Source organism: Paramisgurnus dabryanus, chromosome 8 (assembly GCF_030506205.2).
Source record: "Paramisgurnus dabryanus chromosome 8, PD_genome_1.1, whole genome shotgun sequence".
Lineage (NCBI taxonomy): Eukaryota > Metazoa > Chordata > Actinopteri > Cypriniformes > Cobitidae > Paramisgurnus > Paramisgurnus dabryanus.
In genome coordinates, this window is record NC_133344.1 from 6,183,551 (window position 1) to 6,201,838 (window position 18,288).

The window sequence follows — 18,288 nt, forward strand, 5'->3', positions numbered from 1 at the left end:
AACCGGCCATGAAAAAAACAAGATCGTGCATCCCTAATTATTTTAGCGATTTATTTTCTTTCTGCATTAGTAACTTTAATATGTGAAAACAAAAATATATTTTAATGTTTTCCATGAAGGAGAATGTGACGTTAGAAGCTTTTGATTGTTGTAAAAACAGAGCTATTCGGCTAACGTTTAACTGAAGTGAATGAAATGTTTATGTATTTGTCAATAGGTTTTACCTCAGTCTAACATTTATTCTAGCGGTTTATTTTCTTTCTTCATTTAGTAACTTATATTTGAGAACTAATATATATTTTAGTGATTCCCGTCTATATGAAGAGATGATTTTTTTTTTGATTTTTTTAATAGAGGCTGCTAACTGCTGTGGTAAGATTTTTTTAATCCAAAGTAAATTAAATGTTTATTCATTTTCAATAAATACCGGTTATAAGTCTTCTTTATTGTGTTGAAGTCACTAGTTATATATTTGATAAAATACAATGCCATCTAAATTCAATGTGTGGTGGGTTGAGGTATTTTTATTTAAAATAACCTGTGTTATAATACATTCATCTAATGTTTCAATAGACATTTTTTCAGTAATAAAATTATTTAATTGTTATAAATGTTGCTATTAATATATTGGTTTATTCCTTTTTATATGGAAATGTGTTTAACTTATTTTGGATAGATATGATAGATAAAAACACAACATTGATTGTACCAATAGACGTGCCGTACTTCACTGCAGCTACTCACTGTGATTTGAACTCTTTCCCCGCCAGCATTTAAAAAAAAAAAGTTGCCAGCCAGTGCCAGCATTTTTTTTATTTTTCACAAAATTGTAAACATACAATACATCAAATGAAATAACAGATCCTTTTAAACAACAAAAAAACGTTCATGTTGTCTTTATTTATACTTTTTTATCACCTCTTATATGGGTAGGATTCGTCCAAAAACACCACATTTTGAATAAAAAAATAAATTATTATAGATCAGATTTAGAAAGATGATCCAAACATAGAGTATTTACTGCTTTTGGATTCATAATAGGGATGTGCATGTATGTCACGTATGGCTCTCTCTCTTGAATTTGATGTTTAAATATGAGATGACATTGAACGTGTGACGACTGTATTTTCGTTTTATCAAAAATGAATCCGAAAATGACGGCATCCATTTTAACCATAGTGCCTCAACTCGAGATGTGCGCGGATCGTCCGGTTGCCGCGCTGCGGGCTTCACAGCGTTGCGCGGATCGCCCGGTTGCCGCGCCGCGGTAATTAAATTACTGATGTCATATGATACACCGGTCTACACAGCTCAACGCGACGTCAAACACGTACCCAGTCTTTACCACAGGCGCTTGTAACCAGACATCCAAATGCGCCATAACCACAGAAAATAAACCTACGAGCGAGCTACCTGTAGGAATTTGTGTGGAATACAGCTGCTTTCCCAAGGTTATTATGGAAGATTTAATGAGGTACATTTAAATAAAACTCAAACATATTTACAACACTGACAGATGTCACTTACTTGAATATATATATATATATATATATATATATATATATATATATATATATATATATATATATATATATATATATATATATATATGTATATATGTATATATATGTATATACAGGGCATGAAAAAATTAACACCCGACCACGCGCCAAATGCGGGTGGATTTGCAATTGGCGGGTAACGAGAATCTACCAGCCAAATTGGCGGGTAGCCAATGCGAATCAGTGATGCGCCGGGTCATTGTATAAACAACCCACTCCCGACCGACATTTTCAACTAACCCGCCCGTAATTGTTCAAAATAGTTTTTAAACTCGACCGACTGACCGCGGCCTGAATATCATTAAAATATTTTTGGATGACTCGTAACCGGCTCATTTCTTATCAACCTGCGCATATCACTGATGCAAATTGAGTGATTCATTGAGAGGATGCGACTGCTGTTTCGCAACGTTCATGCGACTGGAAAGAAGATGAGGCACTTCTCTGACTACGTTTGTATGTGCGACTAAGTATTAAATTGTTGGTGAGATGGGATGAGAATGCAATGCTGACATAGGCTACAGTACAATCGCAGTTGCACAGATGTGTAGTGCTGCTGTGACGGATCAGAACTCTTGAAGTGTAAACTTTAGAGAGAGTTGCGCTACTATGCCTTATACTGTAGTACATTAACATACATTTTGCGAATATAGTAATGAAAAACAACGTATGTGCGGCGTTTATGTGCGCAGTTTGTGCCCCCTCTGTCTCTGTGTGCGTGCGCGGGTTTAAGGGGACTCAATAGGGCACATCGGAGAGAGGCGTTCCTAAAAGCATGTGTACATCAAATCTTTCTGCTCGTGACAGGGTACGCGTACCCCCATTTGAGAACCACTGCTGTAGATCATTAAACTCAGGGCCGGCCCTGGCCAATTTGCTGCCCTAGGCAAGATTTCACCTGGTGCCCTTTAGAATCACAGAATCACAATTGTGTTCCAATCATTTTGCTCATAAACTTATACAGAAACACAAACTGCACAGCTTTGTCTTTTTTCTTTATTTTGAAAATATTTTGGAAACAAACACAAACAAACACGCACGCACGCACGCATACTGTGGCTATACTGCACTGAAGCGGCAGTTTAAAATACAAACCTTATGCACAGATATTGCATAATCTATTGGAAAGCGGACGAGTCATTAGTTGGGTTAGTAAAATAACGAAACTATAGATTTGAAATAGAAGAAAAAAATGTTTTTGGTAAAGAGATATTTTTTTTTAAAGTTTAAAAATGCACAACTCTTTTCAAGTGGAAGAAAGCTATACTTTTCCCCTTACGTGCAACCTATCGGAAAGCGCAGATGAGTTCGTTGGGTTAGTAACGAAATTATAGATTTAAGTACAAAATAGAATTTATATAAAGAGAAATGTTGAAATAAAAAGTGCAGAACTCTTCTTAAGTGAAAGTAATAAAGTTAAATAACGAATAATAATTATATAATAACGAATAATAGTTTCCAATGGCTTGCACGTAAATATCTGTGCATGTGCCACCAGTACTCCGTCCGAGCGCGTCTTCAGCACCGCGGCCAGCACTTATTAATACCAAACAAAGTGAACAAGTTGGTATTTCTGTCCAGAAACATTGAAATTTAAACATGGTCTGTGTAACATTATGTAAATTCTGCATCTCGGTCTGATTGTTGTTTCCGTTTTCTTTGTCTTGACGTTCGCTGAATTCTGGGTTTATATTTTAAACTGCCGCTTCAGTGCAGTATAGAGCTATTTAACAAGCACGATCTTCCGAGATACTATGCTACTAATAATTCATTAATAACTGCTGTTTTCTTGTGCAGAATTAAATATTTATAGTAAAATGTTTATATACATATATAAAAAAAATAATAATAATTTGGGCGCACGGACGCCCCAAGGGGTCGGCGGCGCCCTTAGCATTTGCCTATTCCGCCTATGCCCAGGGCCGGCCCTGATTAAACTGGTTGTGTTCCATGTCAACTGTGCATACTCCCAGCAAAAATGTTTGGTTCCCAAAACGTTCTCCTGACGTTAGAATAAGATTCCCATAACGACGTATTTTTTTTAAGGTTTGTTTTTGGTTAGCCAGGAAAGTTTTCTTTACGGAAATAGAACATTATTTTTTAGGTTAGTTTAACGTTATTATATTATAATATATAATATATATAATAAATATTATAATAACGTTAGGAGAACGTTAGTTTTAGGTTAGTTTAACGTTTTTCTAACGCTTTCCTAATATTATTCTAACCTAAAACTAATGTTCTCCTAACATTATTATAACGTTATCATAACGTTAGAATAACGTTAAACTAACCTAAAAATAACGTTCTATTTCCGTAAAGAAAACTTTCCTGGCTAACCAAAAACAAACCTAAAAAATAACGTTATGGGAACCAAAAAATAACGTTAGGGGAACGTTTTTAGAACCAAAAACTAACCTTTGGAAAACGTTTTGGGAACCAAAAATTGTTAGCTGGGTATGTGGGCAAAATAATTTAATACTTGAAATATATCTTTATTGAAATAATTACTTTTGGTTGAATGTCACTTTAATACACAGAACAAATAATATCACACACTGAAAAAAACTAACTTTTGGTGTAGTAATATTTATTAGATTAACTGTCATAATTTCTACATAGTAATATTAACATTTATTGAGAACTAGATTTTCCTAAGTAAAATGATTATAAATACACAATTAATTCATGTAAAAAATGAACTGTGTGGGAATAGTAAGTCGTATTAAATATTTTCTTGTATTATTTAACGGTTTTATAGTCACTGCATGTAGTCCTAAAATAATTAAGTAAATTTAACTTAAACATTAAACTAAAAAATGTACTTAAATTTATTTGCACATGTTGTAAGGAATACCCACAATCGTTTGCGCCTGAATATTTTTATTTTTTAAGCTTTATCACAGAATAAGAACTAATAAGAACTTTAACTACTTAAATATTTGTTAGTAAAATGTCATAAAGGTTTAAGTCCGGTATTTTTAATCTGACCATAATCTCTTTGTCCTACGATGTCCTATCTTTATAACTTTAAAAGCTTGATGTTATGTCTTTATAATTTAGCAATTATTTTCCCACCAATTCTTTTCATTTAGTCTTTTCTTTAATAGTTTGTGATGATTTCTGGCCATAATTGAGACGAATACTTGTTTTACTAAATCCATGTAAAGCAGTGAGCGTCTTCTGTCTCCAGTACAGCAGGAGGCGCTGCAGCTCTTTAGTCCGCAGATAAACTCACTAAAGAAAGAAAGAAAGAAAGAGCGCGTGTGTGTGAGAGATGTGTTTGTGTATCCTCCGTGTTTTTCTCTCTTGCGTGTTTCATTGAGTGTAAACAGAGTCTTGTCTCTGTGTATTTTATTGTTGAGATGATGAGATGTGCTGTGCTGTAAACCAGTAGGAACTGATCTGTTCATGCTGGATATATTGATGATTTCATCACAGAAAACTCTCAGCTGAAGAAAGAGGTGGCGTTACTGAAGACAAAGCTGAGGCCAAGAGGAGATTTAGCAATGAATCGAAAGGTTTGTACACCTTAAACATCATTTACCTGAATCAGACAACATCAAATAATTTCTAATCTTAGTGTCTGTCTGTGTGTGTTGTCAGGATGCGGATTGTTGTGAATCTTCAGTGTATGTGACTGATGATGGGAGTCTGGATTCAGTGTGGATGAGCAGAGATCAGAGCCGCACACCACAGCCACTGCTGGACTCTAAACTCTCTGAAGAGAAATCCAGACACACACAGGACTCCGATCTCAGTTTGACTTTACTCTGTTATACTGAGTCAAAGCCCACAGACACTCAGGACACTACAGTGTGTGACAGTAAACAGAGCTTACAGGAGGATCAAACCTCCACAGAGTCTGTCTGTAACGCTGAAGAACAGCAGCAGATCCTGCAGACCAAACTGAAGATGTGTTCAGTTAAACTCATCGACTGCACGAACCTCATGATGAAGATTAAAACTGAACCCACAGAAATGAAAACTGAACCCACAGAAATGAAAACTGAACCCACAGAAATGAAAACTGAACCCACAGAAATGAAAACTGAACCCACAGAAATCAAAACTGAACCCACAGAAATCAAAACTGAACCTACAGAAATAAAAACTGAACACACAGCAGAGGAAGATTGCACTGAGGGAGAAGATGATTTTATCCCATCAGGTATGTCTCCTTAATTATTGTTGTATTTTTAACATTTTTAATGTTAGCACCTGTTTTGGGTTTTCAGTCACAAACTCACTAATCAAAAGACCAAAAAATATAAGTAGCCTAGGGGAGAGCGGGCACAACCTAACGCTTTTTGGTTTTGGTTCAATCTTTCAAAAAATATTTTGTTTTTTGTTTTGAGTTTGATTAATTATATTTTTACACAAGCGACACACACATCTCTGCTACAAATAAACATTTAAAGTTTGTTTCTAGTACTTACCATTCTTGGACAATTGCACCAAACGTGACAATCAATTTTTTCAAGATAAGTGGTTGCAATCAATTTATTTAAGCTACATTTAAACAAAAGTTTTATATTTTATTTTACGTTACTAATTTTTTTTGTTTAAATCTAGCTTAAACAAATTGATTGCAACCACTTACCTTAAAAAATTGATTAAATTCAATTAATCATTTTTTTTTCAATGTAAATTGCATTGGTAACAAACACTTGGTGCAATAATAATGTGTTTTAAAAAACACCATCATCAAGCACACACACTACAATATGAAAACACAAACTACCCAACTAAAGGAAACACTGATCATCATGATGGTGCCAAAACACGTTCAATAAAACATCAGAATTTTGTAAATTATCAAAAATAAGTAGTAGAAATGACAAAAAATAAAGTGAATTTGGTTTGTTTAGTCAGTATGGTCCTAATTCAAAACAATGCTTTGTTAAAACAACTTTTTGTAATGGTGATGACATTGCTTTAGAGAATGTACATGTTACAATTATCCAGCGAGAGCAAGCGTGGGAGGAAGAGTGAAGTTCACGGACTTGAAAGTTAAAGACTTGGGACTTTAATTGACTTGAGACACGATAACTTGAATGTCTTGAGTGTTAATCACATCATGTTTTCAGTTTGAATATAAAATATACAAACTATTTTAAAAAATAAAGTTGACCCAGCTGGAGCGCAGGCTGAGAATGGCGTTGCCATGACTGAATCATGACACTATCATCAGTAATGCCCTCTCATACCTTACGCACACCACGCCCACTTAGATCAGATATTAACATGTCAGCCAGAGGGGTATCGAGGGTCATCGCTTTCGGCTTCATCAAGATGGCAAAAGACGAACAGTGCGTTGCAAGACATGCAACATTAAATTCACGGACGGCAACCTCCAAATTCGTCTGTCATTTGAAGAGCCATTCTGCCCAATTAGTGCTTGTCAATTTGTTAATATCTGGTTAGTTGGTAGTGAGCTAATGTAATAATAGCTAAAGTAGCCTTTAACTTAAAATTTGCGGGCCCTGACACACAAAGAAAAATGACTGGATTCTACAATGTTAGGGCTGGTTCACATATTGGCTGTGTCCCAATTCAAAGGCTGCGACCTTCTAAGGACGTATTTTAAGACTGATTGCGTCACAGCAGCGCGACTTGAGGCTAGGAAGGCCGTCCCAATTCAAAGGATGCTTAGAATGAAGCCTCAAAATGCGTCCTTATTTCTCCGCGCTTTTAAGGATAGAACGAATGGATCCTTAACAGCAGAGGATATCCCAAGAGTCATTGCGCGGCTGCATATAATGGGTGGATATTCTAAAATAAACAATTAAAAACTTTATTAAATAAAAATGTATTAATCAGAAAACATTTTTTCTTGTCACTGTTTTAGTATTATAAGTTATGTTTTGTGTTAATATTATTCTTTTAATGTTACGTATATTTCTAAGGTTGATTAATTTGATATACTGTTGAATAGTTTAATCTACATCAATGTGTCATATTTTCTAAAATAAATTAATATTTTTCTGGATTCATATTTATTTTAATAAGTCAGAAACGTCTCAGCTGTGTCCTGCTGACGGGCGCGTGCAATTATGGGTCCTCCGAGGTTAGACCGTCTCATTTCAGTTCTCTTCGCGAACTTCTGAGGCTTCCACCTTGAAAGCCCGAGTGCTCACCTTTTAAGGTCTCATGCTTATAAGGTTGCAGCCCTTGAATTGGGACACAGCTATTGTGTCTTTTGCACGCTCAAGTTTGTTATTTCAAATGTAGGTGTGCAAATGGAAGAGATTACAATTTTGTTTGATTCCATGCTGTATTTTACTGAACATGAGTATTTCTTTACATCTTTATATTCTATCTTTATTAAGATCAGATTCTGCAGGTAAAATTACAATTATAAGGTGACTTGACTTGACTTGACCTACTACAGGACTTGACTTGACTAAGAAAAAAAATACTTGGGACTTACTTGAGACTTGAAGGTTAAGACTTGAGACTTACTTGAGACTTGCACATGTGTGACTTGGTCCCATCTCTGCTATCAAGTGATATCCCTAAATTAGCTAGCCTGGCTCCGCCCTCCTACGTGCTTCCGCTTAATTTTCATTTCGCTTCAGTACTACGTCTGGGACTCCTCTGTAGAGTTTCGTTTTCTCCTGCAAAAATCTGCAGGTCCAATCAGCAAACAGAGGGGGGTGGCTAAGAACGTTGACGTTGAGGTTGTGCGCCAGTTTGAGTTGTAGTTCAGTAATGGCAGCGGAGAAAGACGTGAGTAAAGCTATTCGCTCCGTTGTTGGAAAACTGCTGAATATACAGAAGTTAAAGGATAATTCTGGTATTTAACACTTTGAGTCTCATTTCTGGTTTGTTTTGGATGAACTACAGTGATGGACACAGAAATTTTGACAATGGGTCGTGTCTTGAGTTTTTGACTCGTTTAGAAGCGTCTCTTGACTGCTTCAGAATGGAAGTCAATGGCCATGCACAAACATGTCATTAAAACAACACTTAACGTTCATTTTCAAAACTGTGCTACTCACCGAGTGGTCGTGGGGTTCGTTGATGATTAAAAACAAGTTGTATAGCGAAATACAGTTTCTGTCGTGTTTTATTTGGCATTTTTTAAAATTCCATTGACTTCTTTTGGAAGACTCATTGCTCGCTGATATCACTCCGCCGCCGGGAAACAGAAAAGGGTCTATATATATATAAAAAATAGGGCTGTCAAATGATTAAAATTTTTAATCAAATTAATCAGAATTTTCAGTGGATTAATCAGGATTAATCACGATTTGCCATTACACCTGAATAATAACCATTTTTTTCTGAAATGCATACCAAAAGATAAATAACAGGACACACATACAAAATTCTCATACTATGTCTGTTTATTAACACAGCCAAATAATGGTGGTTTAAATCAAGCTGAAACATACTACACACCATTATATTTGTCTTTGTAATGTCCCATCGCTTCCTCTTTGGCATTCCTCTTAACCAGGATGTACAATTTACAGTATTAAATTGAACAGAAAGCAACAAATGTAGCCTACTACATTAACACATAACCACATAACAGTGGCCTACCACATTTTTGCACAATTTGAGTCATCTGTTGCGTTTTTATGTGGAACAAAACATGTTCAATAAAACTTTTAAATCAAACCAAAGAACAATCTTTTACCTTTTCCTCCATTCTTTAATCCAGTTGCTCAAAAATCCAGTTGCTAACTACTATAACATGTTACACTGAAACTGGTCTTTTTGTTTGAACATCACCTTTCAAATCTACTGAGCTTTATCATCTTTCAGCCAGTTGCTGAGGCAAACTAACTTTTTCACATTTTCTGAAAGTAAAGCTGACCTTTTCTTGTTCACAATGTGACCTGCAACTGAGAAAAGTCGTTCACAGGGAACGGTGGTTGCAGGAGTGGGTAGATATTTGTGAGCTAGTGAGGCCAGCTTCTCATGGGCTCCTGAATGAGATGCCCACCACTTCAAGGGGCAGTCCTCCAATGTAATGGTGGGCTCTGCTCTGTACCTCTGTATGGCAGGTTGGACCTCTTCATCTTCTGATTCTGAATCTGAGCCCATTTGCAGAAGGCTGATTTTCTTCCTGGGTGGCCCATCTTCATGTGTCTGTGAAGACTTTCTGGGTGATTCTTGTTGCAGCATCCCTTCAAGTGTGGTCCACACCGCTTCCCTGTCTGTCTTGGGCAGGCATTTCAAGTCTTTGAAACGAGGATCCAAAACTGTAGCAATCTGGAGCCATGCATTGTTGAGATGTTCTTGGCGGGATGCTAGGTCCTCCTTGAACTTGGTCTTGAATCTCACCACATATGCAGGGTCCTCATCACAGGCTTCCATCTTGAGACGCAAGTGGCAGAGAGAAGGTAGTACCACAGAACAGGAGACATAGGCCTCTCCACCCAGGAGCTCAGTTACATACCTACGCACACAAACACACATGCACACAGAGACAGTGTATTATTAGAACAGTGGTTATCAACATATTATCATTATCATTATTATCATTATACCTACATATAGTGTTAATTTCACCACCTATTTTTAATTTAGTCTTAGTCTTGTGCCAAATGTCCTTGTTAGTTTTAGTCATATTTAGTCATTTAAATTACATATCTTTTTTTGTTGATAACAGACCGATGCTAACTATAACACACCGTCGCCATGAACAACAGAGCGTTGCCATGAACACACAGGATTCTAACCGTAGAGACGGAGCGCAGTATTTTCTTAAGCGGAAGAAATACAATCATTTTTAAATCAATAAACTCCTTTTTAAATAATAATTTTGTGTCAAATTATTGATTTATTTGGTAGGTAGCAATGTAATAAGCAGGATCCGAACTCGTTCTGAATATTTTAAAGGTGCAACAGCTGATGAAAAAGCAGAGACGATTGTAGACGAAAATTAAGAGAGATTTTATCTTAAGTTTTTATTTTATGCAAAACATTTTCGTCTTGTCTTTTTCGTCAAATTCATGTTAATTTAGACTTAGTGAGCGTTTTTGGACAGTGGTGCAAGTCTTGCCATCGTCTCGTTTTAGTCATGAAAAAAAGGTCGTTGACGAACATATTTCGTCTTGTCTGACGAAATTAACACTACATGCATACATGTTATTGATATTTGACTTGGTTTAATTCATTCCAGAAAATAATCACAGCAATGATATTTGATAAGTGACTGATTTACCTGCATGGCTCTAGAAGTGCCTCCAGCCTCTGCAGTTTATCCCACTCTGCTGCGGTCGGCAAAACGAGTTTGTGCTCCTGATTGTCCAGGGCTGCGATGACAGCCTCTTTATTTCTGCTCAAGCGCTTGACCATTTCCAGCGTCGAATTCCAACGTGTTGGAACGTCCTGGATCAATGGCTCTTGCTTCTTTCCCAGGCTGACTTGTTGTGCTTGAAGCTCCATAGCATTTGCTGGGCTGTGCTTAAAATGACCGACAACTTTGCGAGCCTTGGCCAAAGCATTTACAAAGCCGCTGTCAGCAAGACTCACTGTGACACTTCTCTGCACCATGTGAGCGACACAGCTCATGTGTTCATAGCGTGTAAGTCGAATTGCGGCAACCATGTTACGTGCACTGTCAGTCCCAATGGTTGTCGTCTTGCCCTCGATGTCCCACTTACGTGCAACAGACAGGAACTGTTCTTTACAAGCCTCCGCAAAATGACGCTCCTCAGTTTTTAATATCGTCAGCGCAAAAGACTTCAGTTCCCACGTGTCACTGATGAAATGTGCAGTTACTCCGAGGTAATTGTTGTTACTTACTGATGTCCAATGGTCTCCTGTCAGGGCGATATGATTTACTTGAGCCAAGACCGCTTTCCTTTTTTCTTTTTCATTATCATAGAGCTCGTGGATTTTCGTCATAACTGTGGCTCTTGACGGTGGCTTATAGTATGAGTCTTGAGACACCACTTGCAAAACATCAAGAAAACCTGCGTCTTCTACGATGCTAATGGGTCTACAATCCTTTGCAATCCATTTTGCTATTGTGTTGGTCAAATTAACTGAGGTTGATTTTGTTAATGGCCTGCGAACATTCAGCGTGGTCTGGCGCAAACCACTTGCTGAACCTGACGGCCCAGCAAATGCATGTTTGGCGTTGACATGGTACTTCAAGCTTGAACAGCTCCGGTGAAATTGAAACTCCTTGTTACAAATCTTGCAAATAACCTTGTACTTGTTAACTGTACCATCATCATTCTTTTTATATTTGAATCCGTCAATAGGCCCACTTTGCTCACCTTGCTCCATCTCGCCTCTAGCTCCCAACTACTTCCGTGACTTTCCTGACCTGAATAATTTGTCACACTGCGCATGCGTGAAATGCGTTAAAAAAATTGACGTAATTAACAACAAACAACTAATTAACGTCGTTAACGCGCTATTTTTGACAGCCCTAATAAAAAACTGATTTATTTGCTTCACAAGACGTCAATATGTCACACAGAGTTATGGGGGATTACTGTTGTATTGGATATATATGCTTTAGCTCTTAAAGTGTGCGGATCTGTTAACTTGCATGACGGAGCACTGGGGTTTCTGCAAAATATCTTCTTTATTGTTCTGATGATGAAAAAAACATATTGGATGGTGTAAGTGTTATAAATAAACTTAATTTTGAAAGTATGCTACCGTTTTATTATAGTTTGTTGGACTACGTTCATTCATGCTTCAGACTCAAATACAGAGCGGAAGTTTTTACGCGGTTGTGAGGTATCTGAAAAAATTGTTCCACTGTAGCAAATAACACGGATTGAAATCATACATTGCGCCAATATATTTGTTTTTAATCATCAACGAACACCACAAACCACTCGGTGAGTAGTACAGTTTTGAAAATGAACGTTAAGTGTTGTTTTAATGACATGTTTGTGCATGGTCATTGACTTCCATTCTGAAGCAGTCAAGAGAGACACTTCTAAATGAGTCGAAAAGTCAAGACACGACCCATTGTCAAAATTTCTGTGTCCATCACTGTAGTTCATCCAAAACAAACCAGAAATGAGACTCAAAGTGTTAAATACCGGAATTAACTTTTAAAGCCGGAGCAAGAACCAGGTTTACTAAGTTTTGTTTGTCTGATTATTCTTACTTGTTGTTTACGGCCGGTTTCGGTGCATGATTTACGTCACGACCAAACGTTAGCGATTGGTTATGGCAGATTCAGAGTGACTCTGGGCAGATCCAATCGTTTTAAACTTCAACAGAGGACCCTCCTTAACGGAAGTAACGCTTTGCAATGGAGCGTGGCCAGACTCTCTGTACAAATGAAATGAATGTACGAGAGTCTGGTTGGACCAGTCTATAAATTAGCATACTTAATTTGTAAAGCTAGATCATTCACAAATACAGCAAAAAGTGTTGGGGAGCGTACATCCCCTTGTTTTACTCCAAAAGGTGTATAAAACCAATCAGTGAGTAAATCATTGATCTCAACACTAGCAACTAGGGGTGTGACGAGACGAGACATGAGATTGGGTTCATGAGAACGAGACGAGACGATATTTTTACACTTTTTAAGAAATCTTCAATGATAAAATAAATGAATAAGAAACTGAAATCAAGTCATTTTTAAAAGTTTTAACTAATCAAGGACTGTCCCTAACAATTATTTTGCTAACTGATTATTAAGTAATTTGTTATTTTGGGGTAATAAAAATAGACCCAAGTGAGCAGTAGCCTTTAAAATTACATAATAACGAAGATGCAATAATAAATGGTTCAAATAAAGTATTAAAACCAAGTTACTTTAAACAACATAACATTAACAAACACATTACATTTTGGTCCTATAAATAAAAAGCATTATGTATGTATTATAACAAATGCCTGCAGGGGGCGATAGTGGACTCGTCTCACGGACTCTCTCTTCACTTTCACTTTCACTTTAGAGAGAGAGAGAGAGACGCTTATTTTAGCCAAACAATGTTTAAACCCATTTTAAATATTTAATATATGTCCATTTCTTTACAATAGAAATGATACAGCCACTGTCACTTAGCAAGAACATGCAGACATTAAATCATGTAAACTTTGTGTGAGGGTTTAATCCGTGTCAGATGTGAAGTCTCAGCAGATCAACAGACAAACACAACGCGTCTCAGACTTCACACGAGTTCACAAACGAACATTTTTGGAAACCCAAACAAAAAAGCAAACGCAGTAAAAGACAGAATATAATGTATGCACTGTAAAAGGTTCAAACAGAAAGCTGCATCCTCCGGAGGTCGCATATGCAGGCTGCATACGTCATCAAGGTTTATTTCAGTTAATTATCTGAGCATTACATTCACAAGTCGTGAGCATATTACAACAAGTTGCGATTAACTAAATAATTAGTAAACTTTATAATTGTTAATATTCTCTAATAAGAGAGTCTTTATGAAGTAAATGCAGTTTAACAATGCGACCTCCGAAGGATGCAGTCTTTTATTTGAGAAAAGGCCAGCATTTCACCTTCACAAGAAATCTCACACATTTAAGCCATATCTCGTCTCATCCCTACTAGCAACTGTATCAATATACAGTACTTGTATTGCTTTATAGAATTTTCCATCCACTCCTGCTTCAATTAATTTATAGGCAAGCAGTTCTCTATTAACCCTATCAAATGCTTTTTGAAAAACAATAAAACATGCAAAAGTGGATTTATTTTCAGCAATTTTAACCCCAATAATAGTTGATACAGAATATGGTCAATGCATGCCCATTTTCTTCTAAATCCATTCTGCTCATCAGCAAGATACTGACTCATTTCCAAATGGCGAGTAAGCCTATACAATTCAGTATATTTGAATACAATTTATATGCTATACTAAGAAGACTAATGCCCCTATAAGTGGTTTTCTGGAATCATTTCTTGATGACTTTGGGATGGGTTTGATTAGAGATTTATGGCTTATTTTTATCAACTTTCTGACATGTGTCATTCTCCCATTTACGATTAGAATATTTAGGAAGATGTGTATTAATTTCTCTGTCTATTATATCACAGAATAGTTTATACCAGGGTTCACCAAATGGTGGACCCCGGTCCGAATCCGGACCGCAAGATCCGTCGTTCCGGACCGCAAATCCTTTTGACGCAATGAAATAAATAAAAAGCAAATACTTTTTAACGTTATTATAAAATCCTTATTATATCAGGCACTTAAAGGCAGCTCAGTAGCGCTATTTGGGTCCTACACCGACCCAGGTTTGAGTGCTGCGCGCCGACACGAACAATCACAGACAGATTTGCAGCGAAGAGAGCAGAGAGTGAAAAACAATGGCATTCTCATAATTAGGAAAGTTGGTGCTGAAAACTTCTTTTTTGAGGTGGGTGGAAAAATACGCATTTATTCTTTCTCATTTGCTCGGAGTCTGTTGCGGTTGTCAAAAGTGGTAACATTAAACGCTATTACGAAACTAAACATAGACACTTTGAAGAAACTTACCCTCAGCAGTACGAGTGAAGTGTGCGAAAAATAAATGAACTAAAAGTCCAGTATGAGCGACCCACACGGGTCCTCACTCACTTCCACCCAAAAACGAGCCTATGAGTGTGAAAATACAGTGGGTTTTAGGAAAGCATAACAAGCCCGTTACAGATGGGTAAATAGTGCATGGATGCTGCGTGAAACATTTTTAGATGGAAAAGAAAGCCATGAAGTGAGGAAAATAATATTTAAAATGTTAGCTGGAAAGGACAAAGCAATTTCTCCCACTAAAGTTCTCAGTCAGATTAATGTATGCAAGTTAACATAAATGTAATGTGATTTTTTTTTAAACTAGGAAGATTATGCTTCCATCTTTAAGTTAAACTCGGTTTAACCTGATTTATTTCATTTGAGCTTATTTACATTTTTATAGACTTAAAGGAACAGTACAAATTAAGAGAGAAAATCCATATGAATTAAGAGAGATTATTCAGAATACATGATAACTTACATTTTGTTCATTAAAAGCAAAGATTTACACTAATTTCTTTAGTCTGGTGAAAGCAGTCAATTTTTGTTTTTACATGCAGTACGTAATTGTCCGGACCTTGGCTTGGAGGAGGGTTCATTTCTGGACCTCAAGCTATTTTAATTGAAGACCCCTAGTTTATACCAATTATCAATACTACTTTGTATGTTCTTGCCTTCATCTAACTTGCTAAGATCCACAAGTTCATGACGACTTATGGTAGAGGAAAAAAAATTCTAAAGAAATTCTGGGTCGTCGTCTAGTTAAAGAAATCTCAGTATCCCTTTCAGAAAAATTCATTTCCATAGAGGCATTGATTTTAAATGTAAACATTAACAAAGAATGATCTGGTAACCTACATTCTCCCCTATAAAATCGAAACAAATAGGGGTATTGTCCAAAAGCTCAGATGCAGCAATCACTTCAAAATCAACACAAGTATGCAGACAATCATGAGGAGTTATTATATAATCCACAACAGCTTTTCCTTTTGGTGATATAGATGTAAAATCTTTTCCAGGATTTATTCTCCCATTTAAGACACAGTATTTCAATCCTTAAGAAATTCAAGGAAGGATTCCCCATGGCTGTTTGCATTTACATCTATAGTCACTCGGGAAGGGACGTGATCAATATCTTGTATATAGTCATCCTTATTCGAAATACGACTATTAAAGTCTCCAGATATATAAATAGCGTCAACATCCACAGAGTAAAACTGCGCTAACAAGTGACTGAAAAAAGTAATAGAATCCCGTCTTCTTGTTGATCCCATGGCGGTAAGTAACAGGAAAAGATTACTATACTATATTGCAACTCTAAATGTTCCAAACGTATGCCTATTATATCATCCATAGATTTATTAATCACATTAATTCCATCAAATTATTTGTAACCAAAATACCAACACCTCCTGAAGGCTTTTTAGCTCTTACATGTTACTTTCTATTATTACCAAACCAAGAGTAATCTGGATAATCAATATAACCATCACAGTGTAAATGTGTTTCATTTAATGAAATAATATCAGGATTTAGAGTCTGCAGTAGTGAAATTCTAAGATTACAGTTCAGAGTAGTCCAGCCATTAATATTCCAATGTGCCAAAGACAAACAAAAAGGATCAAGTATGCTTACAGGATGAGCGGCTCCTCCTCAGCTTCTCCCACCTGCCACCATTGAACCAGCTCGGGTAGCGACGGGAGTATTTACTTTGGGATTAACCCGTTTAATCAGATGACCGTTCCCTGCAACATAAAAATCCTTTCCCGTCGGTATCTCCCGAAGAATCGCCTTAAAGTTGAGCTCAAGCATACGATCCGTATGGGACTTGGCGGATTTCAGATAAACCTTTTTAAACCGACTGTTGTTTTTTAACTTTTGTTTACACCTAAGCACCGCCACCTTTTCCACTACCATACTGAAGGCGGCCTTTACCACGCAAGGACCAGGTCCTCTTGCTCGCATTCTCAGCACTCCAACAATGTCGGGTAAAGGGTCACATTCCAGACTAATCTCCAGTTGCTCTCTTACTTTTCCATTCAAATCTTCTCTGGTATCGTAAGGCAAACCCATCATAACAATTGACACATCAGGATTAAATTTATTAGGAAGTTTAGAGCTCGTGGGCCGTATTTTGTCTTCGAGAGAATCCAGCCAGGCTTTTAAAATCCCGATTTCTATGTCAAAACTTTTCCTTCTTTAACTGATTTCTTCAGCTCAGCTTTCATAACTTTTTGCCAGGGAACCATGCATGCTGTCCACTTTGCTATTAAACTGCTTTTCAATATTATCCATCTTCGTGTGTAACAACTTCATCTCCTTTAGCAACGCACTTGTTTCTTTGTCTTCTTCTTTATCCTGTGCTCGATGGCGGGTGTAAATACTCTTTTCCGCCATAGCTATACGTCAAACAAACTACCTCGGTTAATCACGTGAAAAATCACTTTAACCTGTGTAATCACGCGAAAAATTACTTTTTCTGTCAGACCTTGTAACTTTTACTTCTGCTCATAAGGAGAAAACATTGTGCTTATATAAAATCATTAAAAAGCATGACGAACAGAAACTTAAATACTTTTTTATTCGTTTTGTCAATCTGCCCTGCTGAAAAAAACAATAAAATCATTACAGAAAATTCTAATGGTTTCCATTAAAATACCAATAGGACCCCTTAGCTTTTACCATTAAAACACTGTGGTGTGTTTTGGGCAATATTCAAACCAATACATATTCCATTAGAACCAATACATAGAACCAATAGAACAAATAAATAGCATTAGAGATCAACAAAAAACACTACACTGTAGTGTGTTGTAGGCCATATTCCATTAGAAACAATAAAATTCCCAATAAAACCATTAATGATCCGCAATGGTTAATGGTCTAATGGTTTTATTGTTTTTTTTCCAGCAGGGTGCTAATTATTTAAGTGTAACATTTCGTGTAGGCTTATTTGTTTTATAATTTTTTCTCCAAACAGAGTCGTAATCATCATCTGTTGATTTGAAGGAACAGTATGTTAGGAATATATATCAATTAATCATAAAATGGCTCTGACATGTCACTAGACATTAAGAAATCATTTTCATTTCAGATACTTATATCACTGATAACAGTGGTCTGGCCAGGATATTGTCATTTAAAAAGTGGAGTTGCAGCCCTCAACTGATGTTTATGTTGTCATGTTGTGTATGTGTTGTGTTGTGTGATTGCAGTACCAGTTTTAGCCACAAGTGTTGTGATTGCAATATCAGTTTTGGCCACAATCCTACATA

At 36.6% G+C, this 18,288-nt stretch overlaps 2 protein-coding genes across 2 annotated transcripts in view; one reads left to right on the plus strand and one right to left on the minus strand.

Moving 5' to 3' along the window:
• The window catches only part of LOC135771685 (uncharacterized), a 175,090-nt gene that overhangs the window by 41,145 nt on the left and 115,657 nt on the right, over nucleotides 1-18,288 (plus strand). The gene's annotated exons all lie outside the window — the stretch shown is intronic.
• On the minus strand, nucleotides 8,919-11,949 carry LOC141282443 (E3 SUMO-protein ligase ZBED1-like). Its single transcript, XM_073815410.1, has 2 exons — nucleotides 10,744-11,949; nucleotides 8,919-9,975 (listed from the first exon to the last, which is right to left on the minus strand). Exons 1-2 carry the CDS (start codon nucleotides 11,814-11,816, stop codon nucleotides 9,315-9,317), a joined length of 1,734 nt encoding a protein of 577 aa, XP_073671511.1. The 5' UTR covers nucleotides 11,817-11,949; the 3' UTR covers nucleotides 8,919-9,314.

Bases quoted from the DNA above. Each gene is read 5' to 3' on its own strand.
- LOC141282443 (XM_073815410.1), bottom strand. From the start codon at position 11,816: ATGGAGCAAGGTGAGCAAAGTGGGCCTATTGACGGATTCAAATATAAA. The intron at 9,976-10,743 runs GTAAATCAGTCA...TTGTGTGCGTAG, and splicing joins GCACTTCTAGAGCCATGCAG to GTATGTAACTGAGCTCCTGG.